We start from the raw sequence: 22,249 nt of genomic DNA on the forward strand, positions 1-22,249 counted from the left end.
TCGGGCGGAGACGCGCCGGGGAAAGCGCGCGGCCGCGAGCCCCGGGCGCCATTTTGGAGCCGCTGTCTGGGCCGAGGCGGCGGGGACCTACGCGGTGGCCGCGACTCGCTGAAGGAGTCTTTTGCGGCGACAAGGGGTCTCGGAAGGAGGACGCGGACCGCGCGGGACTGAAAAAGAAGTTTTCTCCTGGGGCAGCCAGAGCCGCAAAGGTGGAGCCGCGTTGGCGTCCGCCGCGGGACCAGAGCCTCGGATGCGGGCGGAGCGCGGGGGGCCGCGGCGGCGGGAGCGCGAAGCGGGGCCCCCGGGGGGCCTCATATGAGAGCCGCGGGACCGGTCGCCGCCGCCGTCCCCGGAGCCCGGGGTGGTGTGTGCGGGAAGCCGCCCGCGGCAGCAGGTAACGGCGGAGGGGCAGGGCCAGAGCCCCCCGGTGACGGCGGGGCGGGGGTGGGTCCGCCGACCTTCGCGGGCGGCACGGCGGGTCGGGAGCGCGGGGTCCCGGGCGCGTTCTGGCCGCCCCTCGGGAGCGTCGGGCGGAGCGCGGCGCCCAGACCTTGGAGCCTGCTTGGGGGCGTTTCCCCGCGATGCCTGCTTCAAAACATGTCAACAAGGCGTGGTGCGTGTGCGGGCTCGGGGTTGTCGCCGGGTTTTATTACCCTTGACGGGGATTGGTGACAGGCACCGTAGAGCTTGCGCTCTGCCACGCTCTTCCCGGCGTGGGCTGTGCCCGTGTGTGTAGCTTGAAAAACGAGGGGCGTTAAGATGTCAAAACAGACTGCCCAGGGTAGAGCGCGTGCGAAATGTCGGAGAGCCAATCCGTGGAGGTGGCGCAGGAGGAGGGGACGCTTCGGCCCCGTAGCCAAGTAGAAAACTTGGTCAACTTGCGATGAGCAGCTTCGCGCCTGCCTTAGGCGTGGGCAGCGTTTCAGGTGGAGTTGCAAATAGGGATCAGGAAGCAGCCTGTTAAATGACTGACATGCATCTCCAAGCTAAGAGGGTAGATTGCCATTATTTTGTTGCTGATGATGTCCAATCCAGTGGCCCAGATCTCTTAATTAGTCTTTTTTTCTCCTTCTTTTGAAATATTTATAATAATGCCCTCCACTCAGTTTTCTACAAATAACCGCTACATATATTTTCATCACCACACTCTTCCTACCATCTAGTTCTGAGAATTAATCTCTTCCCACTTTTTTTTTCTTTGTATTCCAGCCGAAGAATGCAGATTAATTTTGATGTTAGTCAAAGCAGAACACAAACGGAAAGGGAATGTGATGCCAAAAGAGGCTTTTTAGAGCTCAGTACAAATGGGCTTTTACAATCACTACATGCACAGTTTACTAAAAGTGCTTAATACAAATGGTGGACACACAGCTGAGTGTTCTCAGCGCTTCTTCTAATGAACGAGTTTACTGCTTCTTTCAGAGTGTATGGAAATGTTAAGAGTTCAGTAACTCCCTGTGCTGCTCAACTAGTCTGTAGTTTTTCCTTATTAGTGTCCCCCCCCCTTTGGTGCATCATGATAATTTCAGTCCCTACCAAATGTTCTTGGGGCCTAAGTTGCATGAATTATTTGGGGCCTGGAGAAGTTGCAGTTTGAAATGGAACTGCTGGAGCCCTGAAGAAGCCTGATTTTCGTGCTCTGCAAAGTCTCATTGACATTTATTGTCCAGCTTCCTCCTCTGCACTCCTGTTCAAATATAAGAGGTGTTTTCACTTTGACTAAAACAGGAGAACTCCTGTTTTAAAACTCCATTGATGTAAATTTTTTGCAGACTGGTGGATGCTCTGAATTGTTTATACAGCAAAGCTTCATGTGTAAATAGATTTAATAAAATACTTGAGATCATCTTGGAAAAAACTGACATTTAAAAATTTTATTAGACGCCTACAGTGTTCTTTTATTTTCATGCATGAATGAAAATAATACAGAGAACCATTTTTATCAGCATTTGGCCTTGCATTTTTCTATTGCTGACATAGACTATTGACTGACATATTACAGTCATATTACATATGACAATTTGTAGACTTTTGTTCAGCTTTTCATAAGAGGTAAGTGCTTAAAATATACTTTGGTGATCATACAGTCTTATATCTAGACCAAGAGATACTATTCCTCAGGGTTGCATATGTCTTTTCGATATGGCACCTTTTTTCTCCCCTCAACTTGGAAGGGTATTGAAACATATTTTTATTTAAAACAGGGCTGTAATAGACAAAGGAAAGTACCTATTGTTAGCATCAGCAAAGTATTAGCAAAGATAATTGTGTAAATAAGGCTGTCATTTTATTGTTTATATATCCCTATATTCTAAAGTAAAATGAATCATTCCATCTGTAAGTTGAATAATTATCGTTTTAGAAGATTTTCTCCAGAAACAGGCAGTCAGCATTGTATATTAAGGAGTAGAAATTATAAAGACAGTTTCATTCTTTTTTGAATCTGTGCATCTCGAAATTATGAGTGATTTTAGGCAGTCAGAAGAGAAATTATAAGCCAAATTGTGAGTTTGGTGGGCAGCAGACTCTTTGTTCTTTGACCCAAATTTTCTATGCTAAAATTAAGCCTTCAGGATAAGGTAGGGCCGAAAAATGGGTCATAGTGACAGTGTTACCTCAACCTCTAGTGGGATATTATTACTAGAAGGTTTTTTTTTATATTAAAGATTATATTGTAGATTATACTACCTTTTCTCCAAACACATTCAAAAATGTATTCTTAGATTCACACCCAAGTTTTAATCTTCCATAAAACTACCCTCTTGCCATCACCTCTGTCATTCTGTTTTCTTCTTTCCTCTCCCCTTGCTAGTTGTTTAACTCACATAGTTGGAAGTAGGATCAGTGAGGAATGTAGTTCATTTATTGCACATGTGCTAAGACCTCCTGGGCGGATTCTAATGGCATGAAGGCCAAGGGGCCTTTGCCATTGTTTCCTTCCAGCCGCCAGTCCTCTTTTACAAGTTTTGCTAGCTGTTGGATAGAGTCTACAGAGACATATTTGGTTAAGAGTCATGCATATGCACATCCTTCATCCCACACAGAAATCAGAAATTCTTACACACTCATATGCCAGAAGAAGGGAGTTAGAGCCACAAGCCATTCTTTCCAAAAGCTGTGACTCCAAATCGAAACCACTACCCTGCCAGAACTATTCTCTAGAGATAAAAGTGTTGCAGGCCTAAACTAAACAGGGGTACTAGTGATTGATCTGCAATTACCCCCTTCAGTTTGGAGCCTGCAGTACTTACTTTTCCAAATAACAAATCAAAACAAGACCTTTTTATCTGATTAAAATGTAATTCATTGACATTAAAAGAAATGCGTATAATATAGACAAACGCATATAATATTGGCAAAACAGTATTCAACTGTAATGCCACTATTATAATCTCATTACTACATTGTTAATATATAATACAGTATAATCCCACTTATAGTACGTTACTGTGGTGAATCTACTTCCGGTGTGTGTTTCTTATACATAAACGTGTTCTTGCACTTTCTCACACATACTTCATTTTTGTGTCATACATTGTAATGTCTTTAATGCTAGACTGCTTTCCTGTACCTGAATTCAACATTCTCTATCTCCTTTCAAGCCCTAATACTATTTAATTCCTCACAAGAACCCTGTGCGTTATTATCCCCACTTTACAAACTGAAGCGCACAGGAAGGTCAAGTAATTTGTTCAAGGCCACATAACGAAGAGAGGTAGGGCCACAGTTCAAACCCAGGGAGCTTGATTCCCCAGAGCCCATTCTCTTAACCATGCTACTATTTTGCAACAAAGACCATTACAAAAAAACAAATGGAATGAAGGTAGTACATATATACAGAGTAAATACATACCTAGTTCAGAAATACAGTTTAGTGGGGCACCTGGGTGGCTCAGTCGTTAAGCGTCTGCCTTCAGCTCAGGTCATGATCCCGGGGTCCTGGGATCGAGCCCCGCATCGGGCTCCCTGCTCCGCGGGAGGCCTGCTTCTCCCTCTCCCACTCCTCCTGCTTGTGTTCCCTCTCTCACTGTGTCTCTGTCAAATAAATAAAATCTTAAAAAAAAAAAAAAAGAAATACAGTTTAGGGTAAACATTGCAATAGTAACTGATGTGTTGGAAGAAGAAACCACATTTTGGACCTGTGCATAGTAGGGATGGATTTGTTTATTTTAAGCAGAGATTGCATCTGGCAGTAATGCACATCACAGACTATTCAGTGTGGAAAGATCTGTTGGCTACTTAATTCAAATCCTTTCTAAAGGTCCTTGGGACTGTGGTGTCCTTGAATTTAACTCAGATATAGCAGGTATCCTTAGATGATTTTTTTTAATTTTATTTTAATGTTAATCACCATACATTACATCATTAGTTTTTGATGTAGTGTTCCATGATTCATTGTTTGCATATAACACCCAGTGCTCCATGCAGTACGTGCCCTCCTTAATACCCATCACCAGGCTAACCCATCCCCCAGCCCCTCCCCTCTAGAACCCTCAGTTTGTTTCCTAGAGTTCATAGTCTCTCGTGGTTCGTCTCTCCCTCCAATTCCCCCTCTTCATTTTTCCCTTCCTACTATCTTCTTTTTTTAAAACATATAATGTGTTATTTGTTTCAGAGGTACAGGTCTGTTAAGAACCTTTGGAAAGTATCACCGTAGATTCTTTTTTATATTCCTTTTAGTTGACTACAGTTTTTGAAATATAATTCTTGATTTAGTTTCAAAATCATGATTCTTCCCCTCACCCAAGTAGTACAGTATAAAAACATGTTTAAAAACACCTGTAAAATAACAGTTGGTCTCCACTGGCATTTTTCATTATATTTTGTTTTGATATTCTCCTTGAATTACTGGTCCAGTTCTTTTTGCATGTTTGTGTTTCTATTTATAAACATACATATGCATCTCAGTGACAGAATGAGTATTGGATTTATTTTTATTCAAAAGTTAAGTATGAAAAAAAATGATGCATTTTTCTGAATAGGATGAAACGAGGAGGAAGAGATAGTGACCATAATTCATCGGAAGGTACTGCAGAGAAGTCTAAGAAACTGAGGACTACAAATGAGCATTCTCAGACTTGTGATTGGGGTAATCTCCTTCAGGACATTATTCTCCAAGTATTTAAGTATTTGCCTCTTCTTGACCGGGCTCATGCTTCACAAGTTTGCCGCAACTGGAACCAGGTATTTCACATGCCTGACTTGTGGAGATGTTTCGAATTTGAACTGAATCAGCCAGCTACATCTTACTTGAAAGCTACACATCCAGAGCTGATCAAACAGATTATTAAAAGACATTCAAACCATCTGCAATATGTCAGCTTCAAGGTAATACTTTAAATCCTTTTAAAAAATAAAGCATATTTTGTTTTGGCTTTTTTGTCCTAAACCAATATGTCTTCCCCTGTCTTTAAAATACTGCCTTTTTAGAGAAAGTTCTTAAAGGTTGAGAATTACTGCATACCTTAGAAGCTGTCAGAAATATATTTGAGCTAAATAACTCCATTAAATCATAATTACTGATAATTTTTTAAAAGAACAGAAGCAACTATTAAATAAGCATAAATCATTTACCAAAGCTGACAGTCACATTGAATTATTGTTAATTTGAGGAAAAAAATATAAAATGTGGAGATTATGATTGACTAAACTTAATTCCTGTTACTGTTTAATAGGGACTGAATTCTGCTTATTGATGGCTTTATGATATAGGGTCTTCAAAGAAAAAGGAGATACAGAAATATTATGTAAAAGGTTTAGATGAATATATTTTAGAGAGAAATAGGAGAAGGTGTGTGGAAGAATGCCAAAGAGAACTGTTTGTTTCTTTTCATTGCCAGAAGGGACATATTGGAGTTCATGCAGTGATGAGAGAAATTAAGTGGGGTGGCTTTTTGAGCTGTCTGGAATAGTTTAAGGAATCACAGTGGTTTATAGGAGTACAGAGGCTTATAATGTTTTGTTCTGAGGATGAGTAATGGAATGTAGACGTGTTTACTAAACCTTTAACATACCTGACAGTTGTTGCAAAGTAACATATGGAATATCTGATTACCCATAGGTAGCAGTTGTTAAATAGGTCAGATTAAACCTAGATAAAGCAATGGTTCTTAACCCAGAGTTCTTTGCAGAAACTAGTCTTGACTCTCTCAAGGGTGTCATTCCTTTTTAGATGAAGATTACTTGCTTATTCTTCCACATGTGTCTGAAGAGGAGGAGAGAGGTGGTGATGGGAATGGTTGGGTACATTTGGCCATTTTACCAGAAAAATGCACAAAGGCACTTAGCCCACTGGGGGTAGGATTGGTAGGTTTAGCAAGTAAAAATAGAGGATGTCTATTAATTGAATTTTGATTTTAGATAATCAACAAATAATTTGGTATAAATATGTTCCATTCATTATTTGGGACATAATACTTAAGTGGATGTCCTGTATATTGTCTGGCAACCCTAACTGAGGGTAAGGGTGAGGGAATGGTGAGAGAATCAAACAAATCCAAGAACTCCTTGAGTGTTGTCCCTCCCCCCACCTCCCCATGAAGAAACTTCAAGAGCCTTCCTTGGTTTCAGTCATCTTTGAGTTGTCTAAGAGTATTCTAATGGTAAATTTGAGAAAAGATGAGCGTAATACATTAATCTTATATGTTTAAGACCACTTGCATCCAGGGGGTTGGCTGGGTCAGTGTTAAACTCCTTTACAGCCATGTGACACAATTCAGCTGTATCTAACTTGTATAACCCTCACAAAACCATCTGTCCTATAAGTTTAAACTTTTTCTTTATTATGTTAATCACCATACATTACATCATTAGTTTTTGATGTAGCGTTCCATGATTCATTGTTTGCATATAACATCCAGTGCTCCATTCAGTACGTGCCCTCTTTAATACCCATCACCAGGCTAACCCATCCCCCCACCCCCTCCCCTCTAGAATCTTCAGTTTGTTTCTCAGAGTCCATATGTCTCATGGTTCGTCTCCCTCTCTGATTTCCTCCCCTTCATTTTTCCCTTCCTACTGTCTTTTTTTTTTTAACATATGATGTATTATTTGTTTCAGAAGTACAGGTCAGTGATTCAACAGTCTTACACAATTCACAGCGCTCACCATAGCACATACCCTCCCCAATGTCTATCACCCAGCCCATCCCTCCCACCCCCCACCACTCAGGCAACCCTCAGTTTGTTTCCTGAGATTAAGAATTCCTCATATCAGTGAGATCATATGATACATGTCTTTCTCTGACTTATTTCGCTCAGCAGAATACCCTTCAGTTCCATCCACGTCGTTGCAAATGGCAAGATTTCATTCCTTTTGATGGCTGCATAATATTCCATTGTATATATACACCACATCTTTTTTATCCATTCATCTGTCGATGGACATCTTGGCTCTTTCCATAGTTTGGCTATTGTGGACATTGCTGCTATAAACATTGGGGTGCATGTACCCCTTCGGATCACTACATTTGTATCTTTGCGGTAAATACCCAGTAGTGCAATTGCTGGGTCATGTGGTAGCTCTATTTTCAACTGTTTGAGGAACCTCCATACTGTTTTCCAGAGGGGCTGCACCAGCTTGCATTCCCACCAACGATGTAGGAGGGTTCCCCTTTCTCCACATCCTCGCCAACATCTGTCGTTTCCTGACTTGTTAATTTCACCTCACACCAGTCAGAATGGCTAAGTTTAAACATTTTTATTAGGGATTGTTTATTTTCCTGAGATACAATTTCTGATTTACCAAAAGAACCATACTGTTAAGATTCTCCTGAGCTCTCCTGATTATATTTGTGTTCAGTTTATCACTAACTAGGCTAGACAGGCTTGTAGTCAATTATGAGTATAGAACAGTGGTTCTCAAACTTTATGTGCATCATAAACACCTGGAGTGCTTGTTGAGACAAAGATTGCTGGGTCCCACCCCCAGAGTTTCTGATTGAGATGATCTGGGTTGAGCATGAGAATTTGCATTTCTAACTGCTTCCCAGGTGTTGTTGATGCTGCTGGTCTAGGGAGCACACATTGGAACCACTTGTGTAGAAATACTTAGCCAATGAAAAGTATTACAAACACTTCTGAAATAGTCCATCAGTTTTACAACCAGCTCTTGAGAACATTTTTGGGTTAAGGTAGTGTACATCAATCTGGAAATGAAAGTAATATTACTTTTAAGTAGTCTCTCTTAAGATGTTTTTTAGCCCAGGGAAAACTTCCTCTTTGGTAGAAGAGCTCCTTCTCATATCCTACAGGAGTTTCTGTCCATATTACTCTTCCTCCAGGAAATGTTTATGTGTGGGAGCAGCTGCTTCTCATTTGGTTCAGATTTTCATGCTTCACTGGTCAGATGTCCTTATTTTATTTCACATTCATCTTTCCATTAATATCATTAATGATGAATCCCAGGTTGTGACTAATTTGAACCTTTTGAGTAAATGCTCACTTTATGGTTCCTTGAAACATGTGTACCATAGACACTGTATTTGCATGTAGAATCAGATCCACTACCAAATATATAATTATTTTTCAGAGGTTATAAATTCATGTGTTCCATTAGGTTATATATCATACGGTCAGTTTGGAATAAATCAACTTAAAAACCAAGTCCTTTCAACATTAAGTATATATTGTATCATAACAAAATTTAAGTCTTGACAATTGCACTTAAAATTTTTCAGGGAGACATGTATGTGAGGGTATATGATTGAAAGAATAAATACTCTTTGTAATGTAATAAACTAATAACTGTTCGTGCTTTTGTAAAAATAAGATTACACAGAGAAATGTAAATATATGCATGGCTAAATGATGTGTTCTTTTTTAAGGTGGACAGCAGCAAAGAATCAGCTGAAGCAGCTTGTGATATATTATCGCAGCTGGTAAATTGCTCTTTAAAAACACTTGGACTTATTTCAACGGCTCGGCCAAGCTTTATGGATTTACCAAAGGTATTTGCTGGTTTTGTTATTGGCAGTTACTGAGAAATTGAATGAAGCCCTGCCCATTTCTTGTAGTGACAATAAAAGTGTAAGAAAAATAGTATACTCAGTGGAAAACTGGTTACTATTTAGATGGTTAGGCAATAGGATTTTTAAAAAAGCTTTTCCTTTTTCTGATTACCTTGTACTTCTTGATGGGAAAAGTTTGAATTTGCAGAGGGGACATACTAACAGAGACTAAGTAAAACTGAGAAACAAGCATATTAGAAAAAAGACATATAGCAGCCCCTTTTTGGACTTTCAGAGCAGATTGGTGAAATTATAATCAAAGAAAAGTAGTGCCAGTAGTGAGAACATATATAGCTTACTTATAAAATCTTCTGGTAAATGTGTAAAGATTTATTCTTGAGCAAAAATTAGTGCAGCTTGGATTAATGCATAGATTTTATTTAAAGAAAACCTTTTCTTTTTGGTGAAGAGTGAACTATTTATATTCATATATATATGTTCTAACATAATCCTGCATGTAATTATATGGTGTCTCTAATAACTAGTCTCAAAGGAGAAAAATAAGTGTGCATTTTTAAAGATTTAATTTTTTTATTTACATTTTTTAAAGATTTTATTTGACGGAGAGAGAGCACAAGTAGGGGGAGCAGCAGAGGGAGAGGGAGAAGCAGACTCCCCGCTGAGCAGGGAGCCCAGTGCGGGGCTCGCTCCCAGGACCCTGGGATCATGACCTGAGCCAAAGGCAGACGCTTAACGACTGAGCCACCCAGGCAGCCCTATTTATTTAATTTAGAGAGCACGCTCGAATGTGAAGGAGGGGCAAAGGGAGGGGGAGAGGGAGAGAATCTCAAGAAGAATCCCCACCCAGCATGGAGCCCAATGTGGAGCTTGATCCCGTGACCCTGAGATCATGACTTGAGCTGAAATCAAGAATCAGACGCCCAACCGACTAAGCCACTTAGACACCCCAAGTGTGCATTTTTAGAAAGGCAATTGATAAAGGCCCCCTGAGTTGTTAGCTGATGTTGGGTAGGTTAGCATCCAGCAATAATTTGAAAGGTTTTTTTCAGAGTACACTGCAGACTGAAATATAGATACCCATATAACACATCTAACAGTTTAATTTACTAGGGTGATTCAGGAAGAAATAGTATTAAATTGAGTGTGTGTTATAACCCAGGTGGTAATGGAATGGAATATCAATAACAAATGTATCACCAGTTGATTACAAAGTCTTAATTGATTTTATTTTTTGAGAGAGACCGAGCATGAGTGGCTGGGGTTGGGGGCAGAGTGAGAGGGGGAGAGAGAATCCGAAGCAAGCTTCACACCTAATGTGGAGCCCAACATGGGGCTTGATCGCATGACCCTAAGATCATGACCTGAGCCCCTTAATTGATTTTTTAAAAGTTTCCTTACATACATTTGAGATTAAATGTTTTCCTCATGTAAGGTAAGGGAGATGGGTAAGATACTCTGTTCAACATTTTAAGATTGTAAGTACGTGAGTCCGAGCACTGTGGTTCTCTCAAACTTAATGTACATGAAAATCACCTTTAGAAACTTTGAGATTTTGGATTACTTTTCCTGTTCTGAATTTCCCCCTCCTATGAGCAGTCCAGGAGATTCTGATTAAGTCAGTTAGAGCACTGGGCACCTGGGTGGCTCAGTCGTTAAGTGTCTGCCTTCGGCTCGGGTCATGATCCCAGGGTGCTGGGATCGAGCCCCGCATCGGGCTCTCTGCTCAGTGGGAAGCCTTCTTCTCCCTCTCCCACTCCCCCTGCTTGTGTTCCCTTTCTCGCTGTGTCTCTCTCTCTCAAATAAATCTTAAAAAAAAAAAAAAAAGCACTGACTTATATGGGAAATGATATATTCTGAATTGATTTTCTACGTACATAGCATAGCTAAACAAATATATAGTATAAAACATACTATATTAAAAGGTATGCTGAACAAATTTAATTTCCTTTTTTCTTACTACTAAGGATTATCATTATACATATCTAGTACTAATACTTTAGTAGTTTTTTCTTTGGGTACTATGATGCATCTAGTAGGATGGCTTCCTTCCTTAATTAAATGGGTCTAAGATGCTTATATTGTTCCCCCACCCCACCCCCCCCGTCCCCTTTTTGGCTTTGTAGAAGATTGAAATAGGATATTGCTATATCTTGGAAATCTTGGGAGAACTGAAGAGAACATGAAAGAAGTGTATTTGACCAGAGATAAATCTGAGGGAAATGAGGAAAAGGCAGTGATAGTCATGAGTATACTAATGACATGTGACTGTACAAGATATAATTGAGTTTGATGCCGAAGTGGTAGGAGAAAGCTATTAACATTTAAATGGGTCAAAATTTAATTAGTTAACCAGTTATTTAATTGTAGGGGAAAAGAAAGTTAGGGTATGTGATCATGAAAATGGTGTTTCATTGTACTTTCTTGGCTGTTAGCCTGCCCTCATTCCTTTTAACTGCTGTAGTGAATTTATAAAGCAAAATGGAGGGTGAGATTGGTTATGTAGAGGAAGATGTTGGAGCATATGTTTACCTCTCTTTCCTACTCCTGGATTCTTTGTCCATTGGTTTTAGCTGATTCCAAGTTACATACTCTGACCATGCTTTAATTCCTGCTGTACTACAGTGGTTCCTTTAGGGTCAGATTCTGTGTCCAGCAGATAATTACATGTATATAATAAATGCAATAATAATAACTGGTACGTTTGTGGGAGAATACATTAGAATAACATGGCTTGAAAATACTATAGATAATTTAACATATTTAAAGGAGTTTTAAACTTGGAATTTTATTTAGGTGTGATTTTCCTTATTTTAGGATCAAAATCTCTGTGAGCTTTTATATTCCAAGTAAGTCTTTCATAGCTTCTGAGTTGATTTTTGTTATAATTTTTAATGATTATGCCAATAATTATTACTATTTTAACAGTCATTATCAGACCAAAAAAGAATGCAGTCGAGTGTTATAAAACACCGGAGCAGGGTTTCCAGATGTGATATGAAGTTTTGGAGAGGTGTTCTCATCCTGGAATCCATAATTTGTCTTCTTACCAGTGATTATTGTGATTTAGGACTCACCCTAAGGCTTGAAATCTCTTTCTTCTACAGCTGAAAAGATTTTCCTCAAAGATCGCAAATAGTCACATCTCTTTTTTACAGAGTGCAGGGATGCTATGCCTAAAACAGTTAGTAATATATCATTAGGGTTCAGATGAACCATATGTGAATTATATGAACACCCCCTTCTCATTTGTGAAAATTGCAACTGTTTTAATTTTTTTGCTTTTCAGTCTCACTTTATTTCTGCACTGACGGTAGTGTTTGTAAACTCCAAATCCTTGTCCTCGCTTAAAATAGATGATACCCCAGTAGATGATCCATCCCTCAAAGTACTAGTGGCCAACAACAGTGATACACTCAAGCTGCTGAAAATGAGCAGCTGTCCTCACGTCTCTCCAGCAGGTATGTTGTGCTTTTTGCCAGATGACCTGTTAGTAAAATGTATTGATGTATTTATCAAATTAAAAACTGTGATCATTAACCTTGTGGATGGGTTAATATGATTATTTCATCTCTTTTGCATAAACATATTTTTAATGTCATAATACAATAACATAAATTCTGTAGCATTCCTAGCCTAGACACTTACTTTCAACTTATTTTCTACTCTTATTTGGCAACTTGTGTCCAACCTGTACAAGAAAATGGATAAATTTAAAAAAAAGACAGTATTAGATCTGCCTGAGGTGTCCCTTCAGGTTAGATAGAATTTTCTCTAATTGTAGTTGAGCCAGCAGGGTAGGTTTTGAATCAGCGATTTAGTAATTGTTTTTCTTCTCACTGTGTAGAGGGAGGAGAGTTGTGCTAAAGTTGCCATCTTACATTTTGCAAGATAACCCTATTCCTATGTTGAATTTTGGAGCTGAGAGCCCATTGAATGGGGAATAGCATTATGAAAGCTCTTTCCAACTTTTATAGAATTTTCTAAGCATTACTACATTACTCAGTTTGAAATCATTTAAATTCTAAATGGTTCATATTGTAAAGTAAGTATAAACTCGCACTTGGTATAACTGCTCTCTGATGCTTCACTTCTGACACATCCTCCCACTGTTGACATCCCTCCCAGTCTTTTGGCTGTGTTATTTGAGAAACCTCTTTTTAAGACATAGTGTTAAATCCTTGGTGTCTTTAAATACTTCCCACCTCCTTGCCATAACTAAAGCCTGGCCTTCCCCCAAGAAAATGATTTCCTCTTGGATGGAGATTACTTACTTGTTGTCCATGTGTCCTACATGGAGGGTCTTGGTGATGGGAATGGCTAGGTCTATTGCAGTATTCCCTAGCTGCTTCTGCCACTTCTAGATTATTACTGAAAGTGATTATCTAAATAAAATATAATTTAAGAAGAATGGACCTTTGGCACTTCTGATGTGACCTTGGTTACATTTTCTATCTACAGTATAGGTTTGCTGTGAGAGTGTGGTTCATATTTCATAGCTTGATAGGGTACAAGGCCCTTTGTATCCTGATCTCCACCTGCCTCTTTAATCTTATTTGCTATTCATTCACGTGACGCTTTTACTTGAGTCCTACATAACTACAGTTCTTAGTCCCTGTGTGTGTGCTTTAGTACATTGTACTTTGTGGAATACCGTTCCCCCCCGCCCCACTTCTTCATCTAGCTAACTCCAGGCCAGCCTTCAGAATTGAGCTCAGATGATCCAGTTTTGTTCTTATTTCCTCCTTCTCTCTGGTTTAGATCCCCCATGTGTTGTTTCTGTAGCACTCTGAACATAACTTACAGCACTTCCCATAATATAGGAGAGCCTTTGGGTCTCTGGTTTCTCTGTGAGACTATGAGTTCATTATTCTCTTTATCCTGGTCCATCTTCTGTTCATTTACTTTATTAAACATACACATCAATTCTGATAGTGTGTCTAAACTTGCATGGTCTTACCTAATGGCTTTTGGGCAAGCTGTTCAGGAAGGGAAGGGAAATGAAAGAGGGTTACTTGTAATACTTTTTAATTTAAGAGTATAACCATAGAGGATTTCAATTTAAAATTTAACATATTTGCATATTTTCTTTCTATCCATATTTTGCATAGTGGGACTATTCTTTCTTGAAGTTGAAATTAAGGGCTATTTTCTATTTTTCTTCACTGAATATTTTATCAAACTTCTTTCCCATTTCATACAGTCCTTATAGTTGTCTACTTGCTTGATTTCTAGGCACCATTTGATACTAGTGACTTGACTCTGATACTGTACTCTTGATTTTCCTCCTTCCTCTCTGATTGTTCTACCATTTCTTTTACTGATTTCTCTTTTCATTCCTTAAATTTTGGTGTTTCACTGTTCTGTGCTGGGTCCTTTTTTTGTTTTACTGTGCAGACTCTGGGCTGTGTCATGGTCATCTATGGTTTCAGTTTCATTCTATATGTTAACACTTCCTACTTAGAGTTGCTCTGGAACTCCAGAGCTTTGTTAAGCTGCGATGGCCCAGTTGCTTGGGAGTGTCTCATTGATATTCAGACTAATAATGAACTTTCTTTTCCCTCTATCCAAATCTCTCACCTTTTCCTTTATGCTATCTCAATAAATGGTACCATCCATCCTAGTTGTCAGGGACCTGACAGACATCCTTGATTCTTCCTACCCTTTCTACATCCCTTCAATCACCAAGGTCTGGTGGCTCCATCCCTAAAGTATGCCTTGAATCTCTATGCTGCGGACTGAAGATCTGTGTCGATCCCCTCTCCAATCCCCGTTCATATTGCTGAAGCCCTAAGTTGCAGTGTGGTGGTGTTTGGAATTGGGTTGGAAGAGTTAGGTCATGAGGGTAGAGCTCTCATAAATGGGATTAGTGCCCTTAGAAGAAGAGACAGGAGAGAGGATCTCCTTTTCACCATGTGAAGACACAGCAAGAATGTGGCTATCCACAAGCCAGCAAGAATTGTCCTCACCAGAACCTGACCATGCTATTAACATTCTGATGTTGGACTTCCAGGCTCCAGAACTGTGAGGAATAAGTATTTATTGCGTAAGCCACCCTGTCTGTGGTATTCTGTTAAGCAACCTGAACTGACACTGCACCTTTCTTCATCTCCACCCTTACTACTCTAGTACAGGCCCCCATAATCTTTGTGTAGTGCCCTCTTTTTTTTTTTTGAGATTTATTAAAAGAGAGCAAGAGAGTGACAGGATGTGAGCATGAGTGGGGTGGGTAGGAGGAGCAGAGGGAGAGGGATAAGCAGACTCTGTGCTCATTGAGGAACCCGTTGTGGGGCTCGATCTCACCACTCTGAGATTGTGACCTGAGCTGAAGTCAAGAGTCGGACACTTAGGGGCGCCTGGGGGCTCAGTCGTTGGGCGTCTGCCTTCAGCTCGGGTCATGATCCCCGGGTTCTGGGATCGAGCCCCGCATCAGGCTCCCTGCTCGGCGGGGAGCCGGCTTCTCCCTCTCCCACTCCCCCTGCTTGTGTTCCCTTTCTTGCTGTGTCTCTCTCTGTCAAATAAATAAATAAAATAAAATAAAAAAAAGAATCGGACACTTAACCAACTGAGCCACCCAGGCGCCCCTGTGCAGTACCCTCTTAAACTGATTTCCTAACTTGCAGCCTGCTCTTCTTTAATGTGATTTCCATGCTACAGATGGTAATCTTTCTAAAATACAAATCTGATTTCTCGTTTTCTTCACACTATGCTTTAGGTAAGATCCCAACTCCTTACTGAGGCTTACAAGGTCCCATATAATCTAGCCCTTGCATGTCTCTTGGGCTTCATCCATAAAGATGTTACCTTACTTGCATTACTATATGTTGAGTTCCTTTTAGTTCTTAGAAGGCTTGTGTTTCTTCCACGACTGGGTGTTTATACGGGAAATACTATTCACTTTCCTTCTCCCTCACCTCTTGCCCTCACTTGATCCTTCTAATTCTTTCTGTCCCACTGTGTTAGCTCTGGGAAATCTTCCTTGATTCCCTTGTTATGACTCCCAGAGCATTCTTGTTTCATTATCTGCTGCCTTCTATTAGGATAAGGCTGTCTTGTTCATGTTGTATTTTACTGCCCTAGCACCAGTGCTTGATATGAAGACGCTTTTAAGTATCAGCTGAAATAATAAACATTTAGTTAGTTAGTATTCTGTGTTGTTGATAAGCCAACATTTTGTCTTATAATTCTTTTAAGGTTGGATACTTATTTCTACATTTTTGCTGTGATTTAAAAAATGAACTATTTTGGCACATAGCGGTTTCCTTCTACTAATTTCTTCCATAGGACAGATGATTAAGTAGAAGAACTAGGTCAGAGGTTCTGGATCTTTTTTATGCTTTTTACTGTTTTTTCTTCTAAATGAGTTGTGTGAATTTATAATACCACCAATAATGAATTTCTGTGCAAGTTATAGCATATATCAGTGTTTCATTTCTTTTTATTTCCAAATAATATTCCTTTGTATGGATATATGCCACGTTTACCTTTTGTTCATTTGATGGATATTTGGGTTTCCACGTTTTGACTGTTATGAACAATGCTGCTATGAAAACTCATGTAAGATCTTGTGTGGACATAAGGCTTAATTTCTTTTGGTTATATACCTGTGAGTGGAATTGCTGAATCATATAGTAACTGTTTGAGTTTTCTTTTTTTTTTTTAAAGATTTTATTTATTTGAGAGAGAATGAGAGAGAGAGAAAGCACATGAGAAAGGGGAGGGTCAGAGGGAGAAGCAGACTCCCTGCTGAGCAGGGAGCCCGGGACTTGATCCCGTGACTCCAGGATCATGACCTGAGCTGAAGGCAGTTGCTTAACCGACTGAGCCACCCAGGCGCCCCTGTTTGAGTTTTCTATTGCTGCGTAACTAACAACTACAAATTTAGCAGGTTAAACCAACACTGATTTAGTAGTATCACAGTTCTGTACGTCAGAGCTATAGGCTTTGCTCAGCTAGCTTGTCTGCTTAGCTAGAGAAGTTCTGAGTCTGACTTCTTTTCTGCAACTGGACTCAGCTTTTGAAGTGTTCATGTGATTAGATTAGAACCACCTGGACAATCCTAAAGCCAACTGTGCTGTATAACGTAACATAATCATGGGAGTGGTATCTTATCACATTTACAAGTTCCAGGGGGTTAGGTTGTGTGATCTTGGGAACCATTTTTAGAATTATGCCTGCCACAACTGCTTTAATAGTTATCAAATGGTATCTGTTTCTTTTATTTGCGTCTTTGGTTACTATTCCCCATGTATTTGTTTTCTATCAGGCTTTATGAGATTGTAAAGAACAGAGATCAGGTTATCCTGGGTAATGATTTATTTCAAAGTATATCCACACCTTATGGAGAACAAAAACTTTGAGGTGGCTGAAGAGTGAAGCACAGATGTCTTTTTTTTTTTTTTTTTTAATTTATTTATTTTAGGGATGCCTGGGTGACTCGGTTAAGCATCTTCCTTTGGCTCAGGTCATGATCCTAGCTAGGGTCCCAGGATCGAGTCCCGCATCGGGCTCCTTGCCCCGCGGGGATCCTGCTTCTCCCTCTGCCTCCCGCTCCCTCTGCTTGTGCTCTCTCTCTCTAAAATAAATGAAATCTTACTTATTTTAGAAAGAGAGAGAGTGGAGGGGGAGGAGCAGAGGGAGAGAGACAAGCAGACTCTGCACTGAGCACGGAGCCCAGTGCAGGGCTCAATCCCATGACCCTGAGATCATGACCTGAGCTGAAACCAAGAATCAGACACTTAACTGAGCCACCCAGGCGCTCCAGCACAGATGTCTTTTATTCCCTCTTTTGTGACTCTTATACTGATGAGTCAATTTATCTCTTCACTGATTCTATTGCCTATATTCTCCTTCCACTGCTATTAAGCTTTGTCTTACTGATGCCTGTCTTGTCACTTCTCAACCAGTAGTTAAGTACATGAACTTAAGAGTCAGTCTGTTTGAATTCCAGCTTTGCTGTCTTTAGCTGCATCGACTTCAAAATAGAAATAACACTTTTCTAGATTTTTTTGAGTATTCATGGGATAACATATCTAGTACCTGACATGTCATACTTATACAATAAATAGTAGATAATATGATATGTGTTTTGTTCCTATCCTTGTTTCTAAACACAAGAAATAAATGGTTTGAATGGATCATTTATCAAGTAGTATAGGCCATCTGGTTGGGGTAGAATTTTTATTCTAGGCCATTTCACTGATCAGGTACTGACCTTTGGTAAGATCTGCTGCTGATAGGGGTTTGGTGCAGTTCTGAAGCATAGTGCCCTAAGTATAGGGAAACATTTAATAGAACTGTTTTCTGGATATGTTAGAATATGTTAGTTATATTTAATATTTCCATGAATGTGAATTTGTTTATCTTTGACTCATTTATCTAGTGGTATCTTGGTATTTTTTTTCTTGGAAATTTGATAAGTTTATTATATACTATTAGTTAAAACTCTGTTGCTCACGTGTTAGAAATCTTTTTTAAAAAGTTGTCAAATGTTTTATTTAGTTACATTGATTCTTTTGTATGGCTTTACCTTTTTTTTTCTTTTTAATTAGGATTAAGTTTTCAATTTCAAAAAATGTCCATTGGCCTCTATAGCAATGATCATATAATTTTTCTTGGCTTAACCTGCAAGTTTGGTATTAATAATCAGTTTTTTTAAAAAATATGACACTGTCCATTTGTTACTGGGGTAAACTTAGTTATGGAATATTAACATACAGCTAACACTTGAACAACATGGGTTTGAACTTTGTGGGTCCACACACGTGGACTTTTTACAATAAATACAGATTTATACTATATATATATTTCCTCTTACGATTTTCTTAGTATTTTCTTTTTTCTAACTATTGTAAGAATGTAGCACAAAATATATTTAATATACAAAATATGTATTAATTGACTATGTTATCAATAAGGCATCTGGTCAACAGTAGGCTATTAGTGGCTAAATGTTTGAAGAGTCAAAAGTTATGTGCAGATTTTTAACTGTACAGGGGTCAGTGCCCCTAACCCCGGTGTTGTTCAAGGGTCAACTGTATTTATTAATAATTTATGATCTAAGTTGTTAAGTGAGCTTCATGTCTTTTTAAGGTATCATATTTAGAATTGGTCTCATTTTCTTATAGACAGAATTAGTAATAGGTTTTTAACTGTGACTTTCTGGTAGTCCAACAATATAACTAAATTTTAAATTGTATAGCTTTGTGATAGGGAAATATGGTAAACCTTTATTGTGAGACATGTACTTCATGAAATTTTTTGAACAAATGATGAATTTGTACAAAAATTTGGAAATAATTAGGTCTTTTTTCTTTCAAGGTATCCTTTGTGTGGCTGATCAATGTCATGGCTTACGTGAACTGGCCCTGAATTACCACTTGTTAAGTGATGAATTGCTGCTTGCTTTATCTTCTGAAAAACACGTCCGATTAGAACATTTGCGCATTGATGTGGTTAGTGAAAATCCTGGACAGACACACTTCCATACTATTCAGAAGAGCAGCTGGGATGCTTTCATCAGACATTCACCAAAAGTGAACTTAGTGATGTATTTTTTTTTATATGAAGAGGAATTTGATCCATTCTTCCGGTATGAAATACCTGCCACCCATCTTTACTTTGGGAGATCAGTAAGCAAAGATGTGCTTGGCCGTGTGGGAATGACATGCCCTAGACTAGTTGAACTAGTAGTATGTGCTAATGGATTACGGCCACTTGATGAAGAGTTAATTCGCATTGCAGAACGTTGTAAAAATTTGTCAGCTATTGGACTAGGGGAATGTGAAGTCTCATGTAGTGCCTTTGTTGAGTTTGTGAAGATGTGTGGTGGCCGCCTGTCTCAGTTATCCATTATGGAAGAAGTATTAATTCCTGACCAAAAATATAGTTTGGAGCAGATCCATTGGGAGGTGTCCAAGCATCTCGGTAGGGTGTGGTTTCCAGACATGATGCCTACTTGGTAAAGACCGAATGATGTGTAGGGCATGATGAATAGCACCTTAACATTAAGCATATTGTATTATCATAAGAGTTTATTTCCTGTAGTTCTGATGTAATTCTGTTTTGTGGCTTGGAAATTTGATACCTGCATTGAATATGTAAGGATGTTACTGGAAGACCCATGGACCAGTTTCGGTCAGAAAACTTCATCTTTCTTTAGCCTGATAGCAAAGCTCAGAAAAAATCTTTTAAAATGTCATTCAGATCTGAAAGTAATAACCAGTTATGAAGATTAACAGTCTGAAAGAAACAAAACCTATACTAGTATCTGAGAAGTGAGTACTAATAGGTTTTCCAAAGTTATGTTCTCTATGCATTTTTTTAAAAATGTAAACTTGACATTTTAGGGTCTTCAGTTATACATACACCTGTTATAAGGTGTTTAATATAGCTCAGGACAGAGCATTTTGTGAGAAAAAATGTGTAGGATATGTCGTATCAAATGAAAGAGATTGGTTGAATGTTCTGAAATATGTTACAGAGCTGTTTAAAGAGGTATGTATAAGTAATTGGATCTCTTAGAAAACTGGAAGTGTCAGTGGTTATTATAGAAGGATAATAAACAGAGCCAAGATCAAATTAAAAGAAAAAAACAGGAAGGGAGGCAGTGTTTAACTTTGTATAAACTTTCAGGTTTGCTCTATAATCTGCTAAACCATAAAAATTCTTTTCTGTGATGTTACTATGTATGTGACACTTTGAGGCATCCAGTGTAAAGTAAGGAATGCTTTACCAGTTCTCCTTGGTTTTATCTTTGTTAAAGCTAGTTTTGAAGTATTATACAATAATTGAAATGAAAAACTTATCTATATAAAAAAGCCAAATTGAAGTAATTAAAGGTAGAACTTTAAAATGTTTATAAATTATTTCCATGAAAGAATATTATTTCCAGTGAATTTTAGTGATGGCTCATTTTTCCATTTTGGAATTAAATAGTTCTATAAGTAGAGTTTTCAAAAATAAAAGGAGCACCAATTGTACAGTTCAGCATAAACAAGTAAACTTAAAAGAGGATATATTTAAGTTCATAATCATATTTTTGAGTAAATATTCTCAGTGGACTGGAAAAATTTAATAGAAAAATGTCTTAAGTTTTGTGATTTAAATTTGGTTAAAATGCTATTTTATATTATTTAAGTTAGGTAGCATTTTTATTACTTTCATATGAATAAAGGTTATCCACACATTGCTGTAAAAATATTAAGTTTTGGGTTATATTTAGTTTTTTTAGGTATTATATAAGCTTTGATTCTGAGCACTAGTGCTAGTAGACTATTACCTTTCCTAAGGGAAATTAGAAGTGATTTACCCCAATGGACTAATATATTAATGCTTGAAACTTTTAGAAAGCATCTTGGTAATTACGGAAACTAACAGTCTTACAGATCTAATCTATTTTTTAAATAGATTACCTTCCTAAGAATAAAGTAAAAGGTGATTTTTCAAAAGTTATGGTATTCTGGCCACATATAAATGAGAAGAAAAAAGGCTGATCCAGACTTGGAAATTAAAAGCAATTATTGTAATATTTTCCCCTCTCACCAATAGTAAATAGCTTTGTACAAGAAATACCTGTGTTAGTGGATGAAGCTTTTCTTCCTTGAACAACTTTGGAAAATGGATTTGACAGTACATAATCAGTTCTACTAACCAAAGCTTTATTTGGAAATTTACTTTTTTGTACAAATTGAATTACATAATGCTTGAAATACTTTGTCACTTTATAAGCAAAATGCATAGCACTTACTTTGTTTATACTGTAAAGTATGTTAAATGCTTTTATCAATTTGAGAATAAAGAGTTACTAATGCTGTTGTATTATTTAATTTTTAAAAACTACCCTAACATGTACTTGATTTTCCAACAAGTGAGGCATACAAATTTAGGGTTTTAGTTTCAAATTTGTATTGATAAATACAGTGTTTAATATTAAATAAGTTTATGGAAAGATGTAGTAAGATTAGGCAAATGGAATCTATCCTTGAAATAAACTCTTATGACTAAAGTGATAGGAAATAAAAACTGACCGTGAAATGCACATTTCTTTTTCAAATTTTATAAAGAAAATGGTTAAATTAAAAAGAATAGACTCTGCTTTTAGAATAAGAATTATAAAACAGATTATTTTGAAATAGAATTCTTAAAAGTCCTTAAACCCAGGTAGCCTTTTCATAGAGACATGTCTTCTATAAATCCATACAGTCACAATAGTTTGTGTTTTTTTAAGATTTATTTTCGAGAGAGAGCTGAGGGGAGGGGCACAGGGAGAAAGAGCCTTAAGCA

The 22,249-nt window shown here is 38.3% G+C and overlaps 1 protein-coding gene across 2 annotated transcripts; it reads left to right on the forward strand.

Annotated features, from left to right (window-relative positions):
- FBXL3 (F-box and leucine rich repeat protein 3) lies at positions 1-21,784 on the forward strand. 2 transcript variants are annotated; one of them, XM_027588220.2, is made up of 5 exons: positions 1-394; positions 4,983-5,328; positions 8,825-8,947; positions 12,255-12,426; positions 19,286-21,784. In XM_027588220.2, the coding sequence occupies exons 2-5, from the start codon at positions 4,984-4,986 to the stop codon at positions 19,927-19,929; spliced, it is 1,284 nt and encodes a 427-aa protein (XP_027444021.1). In that variant the 5' UTR covers positions 1-394; position 4,983; the 3' UTR covers positions 19,930-21,784. The 2 variants fall into 2 exon arrangements, with proteins under 2 accessions (XP_027444021.1, XP_027444023.1); XM_027588222.2 differs by having other exon boundaries at positions 75-209.
- The last annotated feature ends 465 nt before the right edge of the window (positions 21,785-22,249 follow it).

This window comes from Zalophus californianus, chromosome 3 (genome assembly GCF_009762305.2).
Source record: "Zalophus californianus isolate mZalCal1 chromosome 3, mZalCal1.pri.v2, whole genome shotgun sequence".
In the NCBI taxonomy this organism is placed as follows: Eukaryota; Metazoa; Chordata; class Mammalia; order Carnivora; family Otariidae; genus Zalophus; species Zalophus californianus.

Excerpts from the sequence above, each read along its gene's own strand:
- FBXL3 (XM_027588220.2), top strand. The coding sequence starts at position 4,984 with ATGAAACGAGGAGGAAGAGATAGTGACCATAATTCATCGGAAGGTACT. Across the intron at positions 5,329-8,824 it reads TGCAATATGTCAGCTTCAAG|GTGGACAGCAGCAAAGAATC; the intron begins GTAATACTTTAA and ends TTCTTTTTTAAG. Across the intron at positions 12,427-19,285 it reads TCCTCACGTCTCTCCAGCAG|GTATCCTTTGTGTGGCTGAT; the intron begins GTATGTTGTGCT and ends TTTTCTTTCAAG.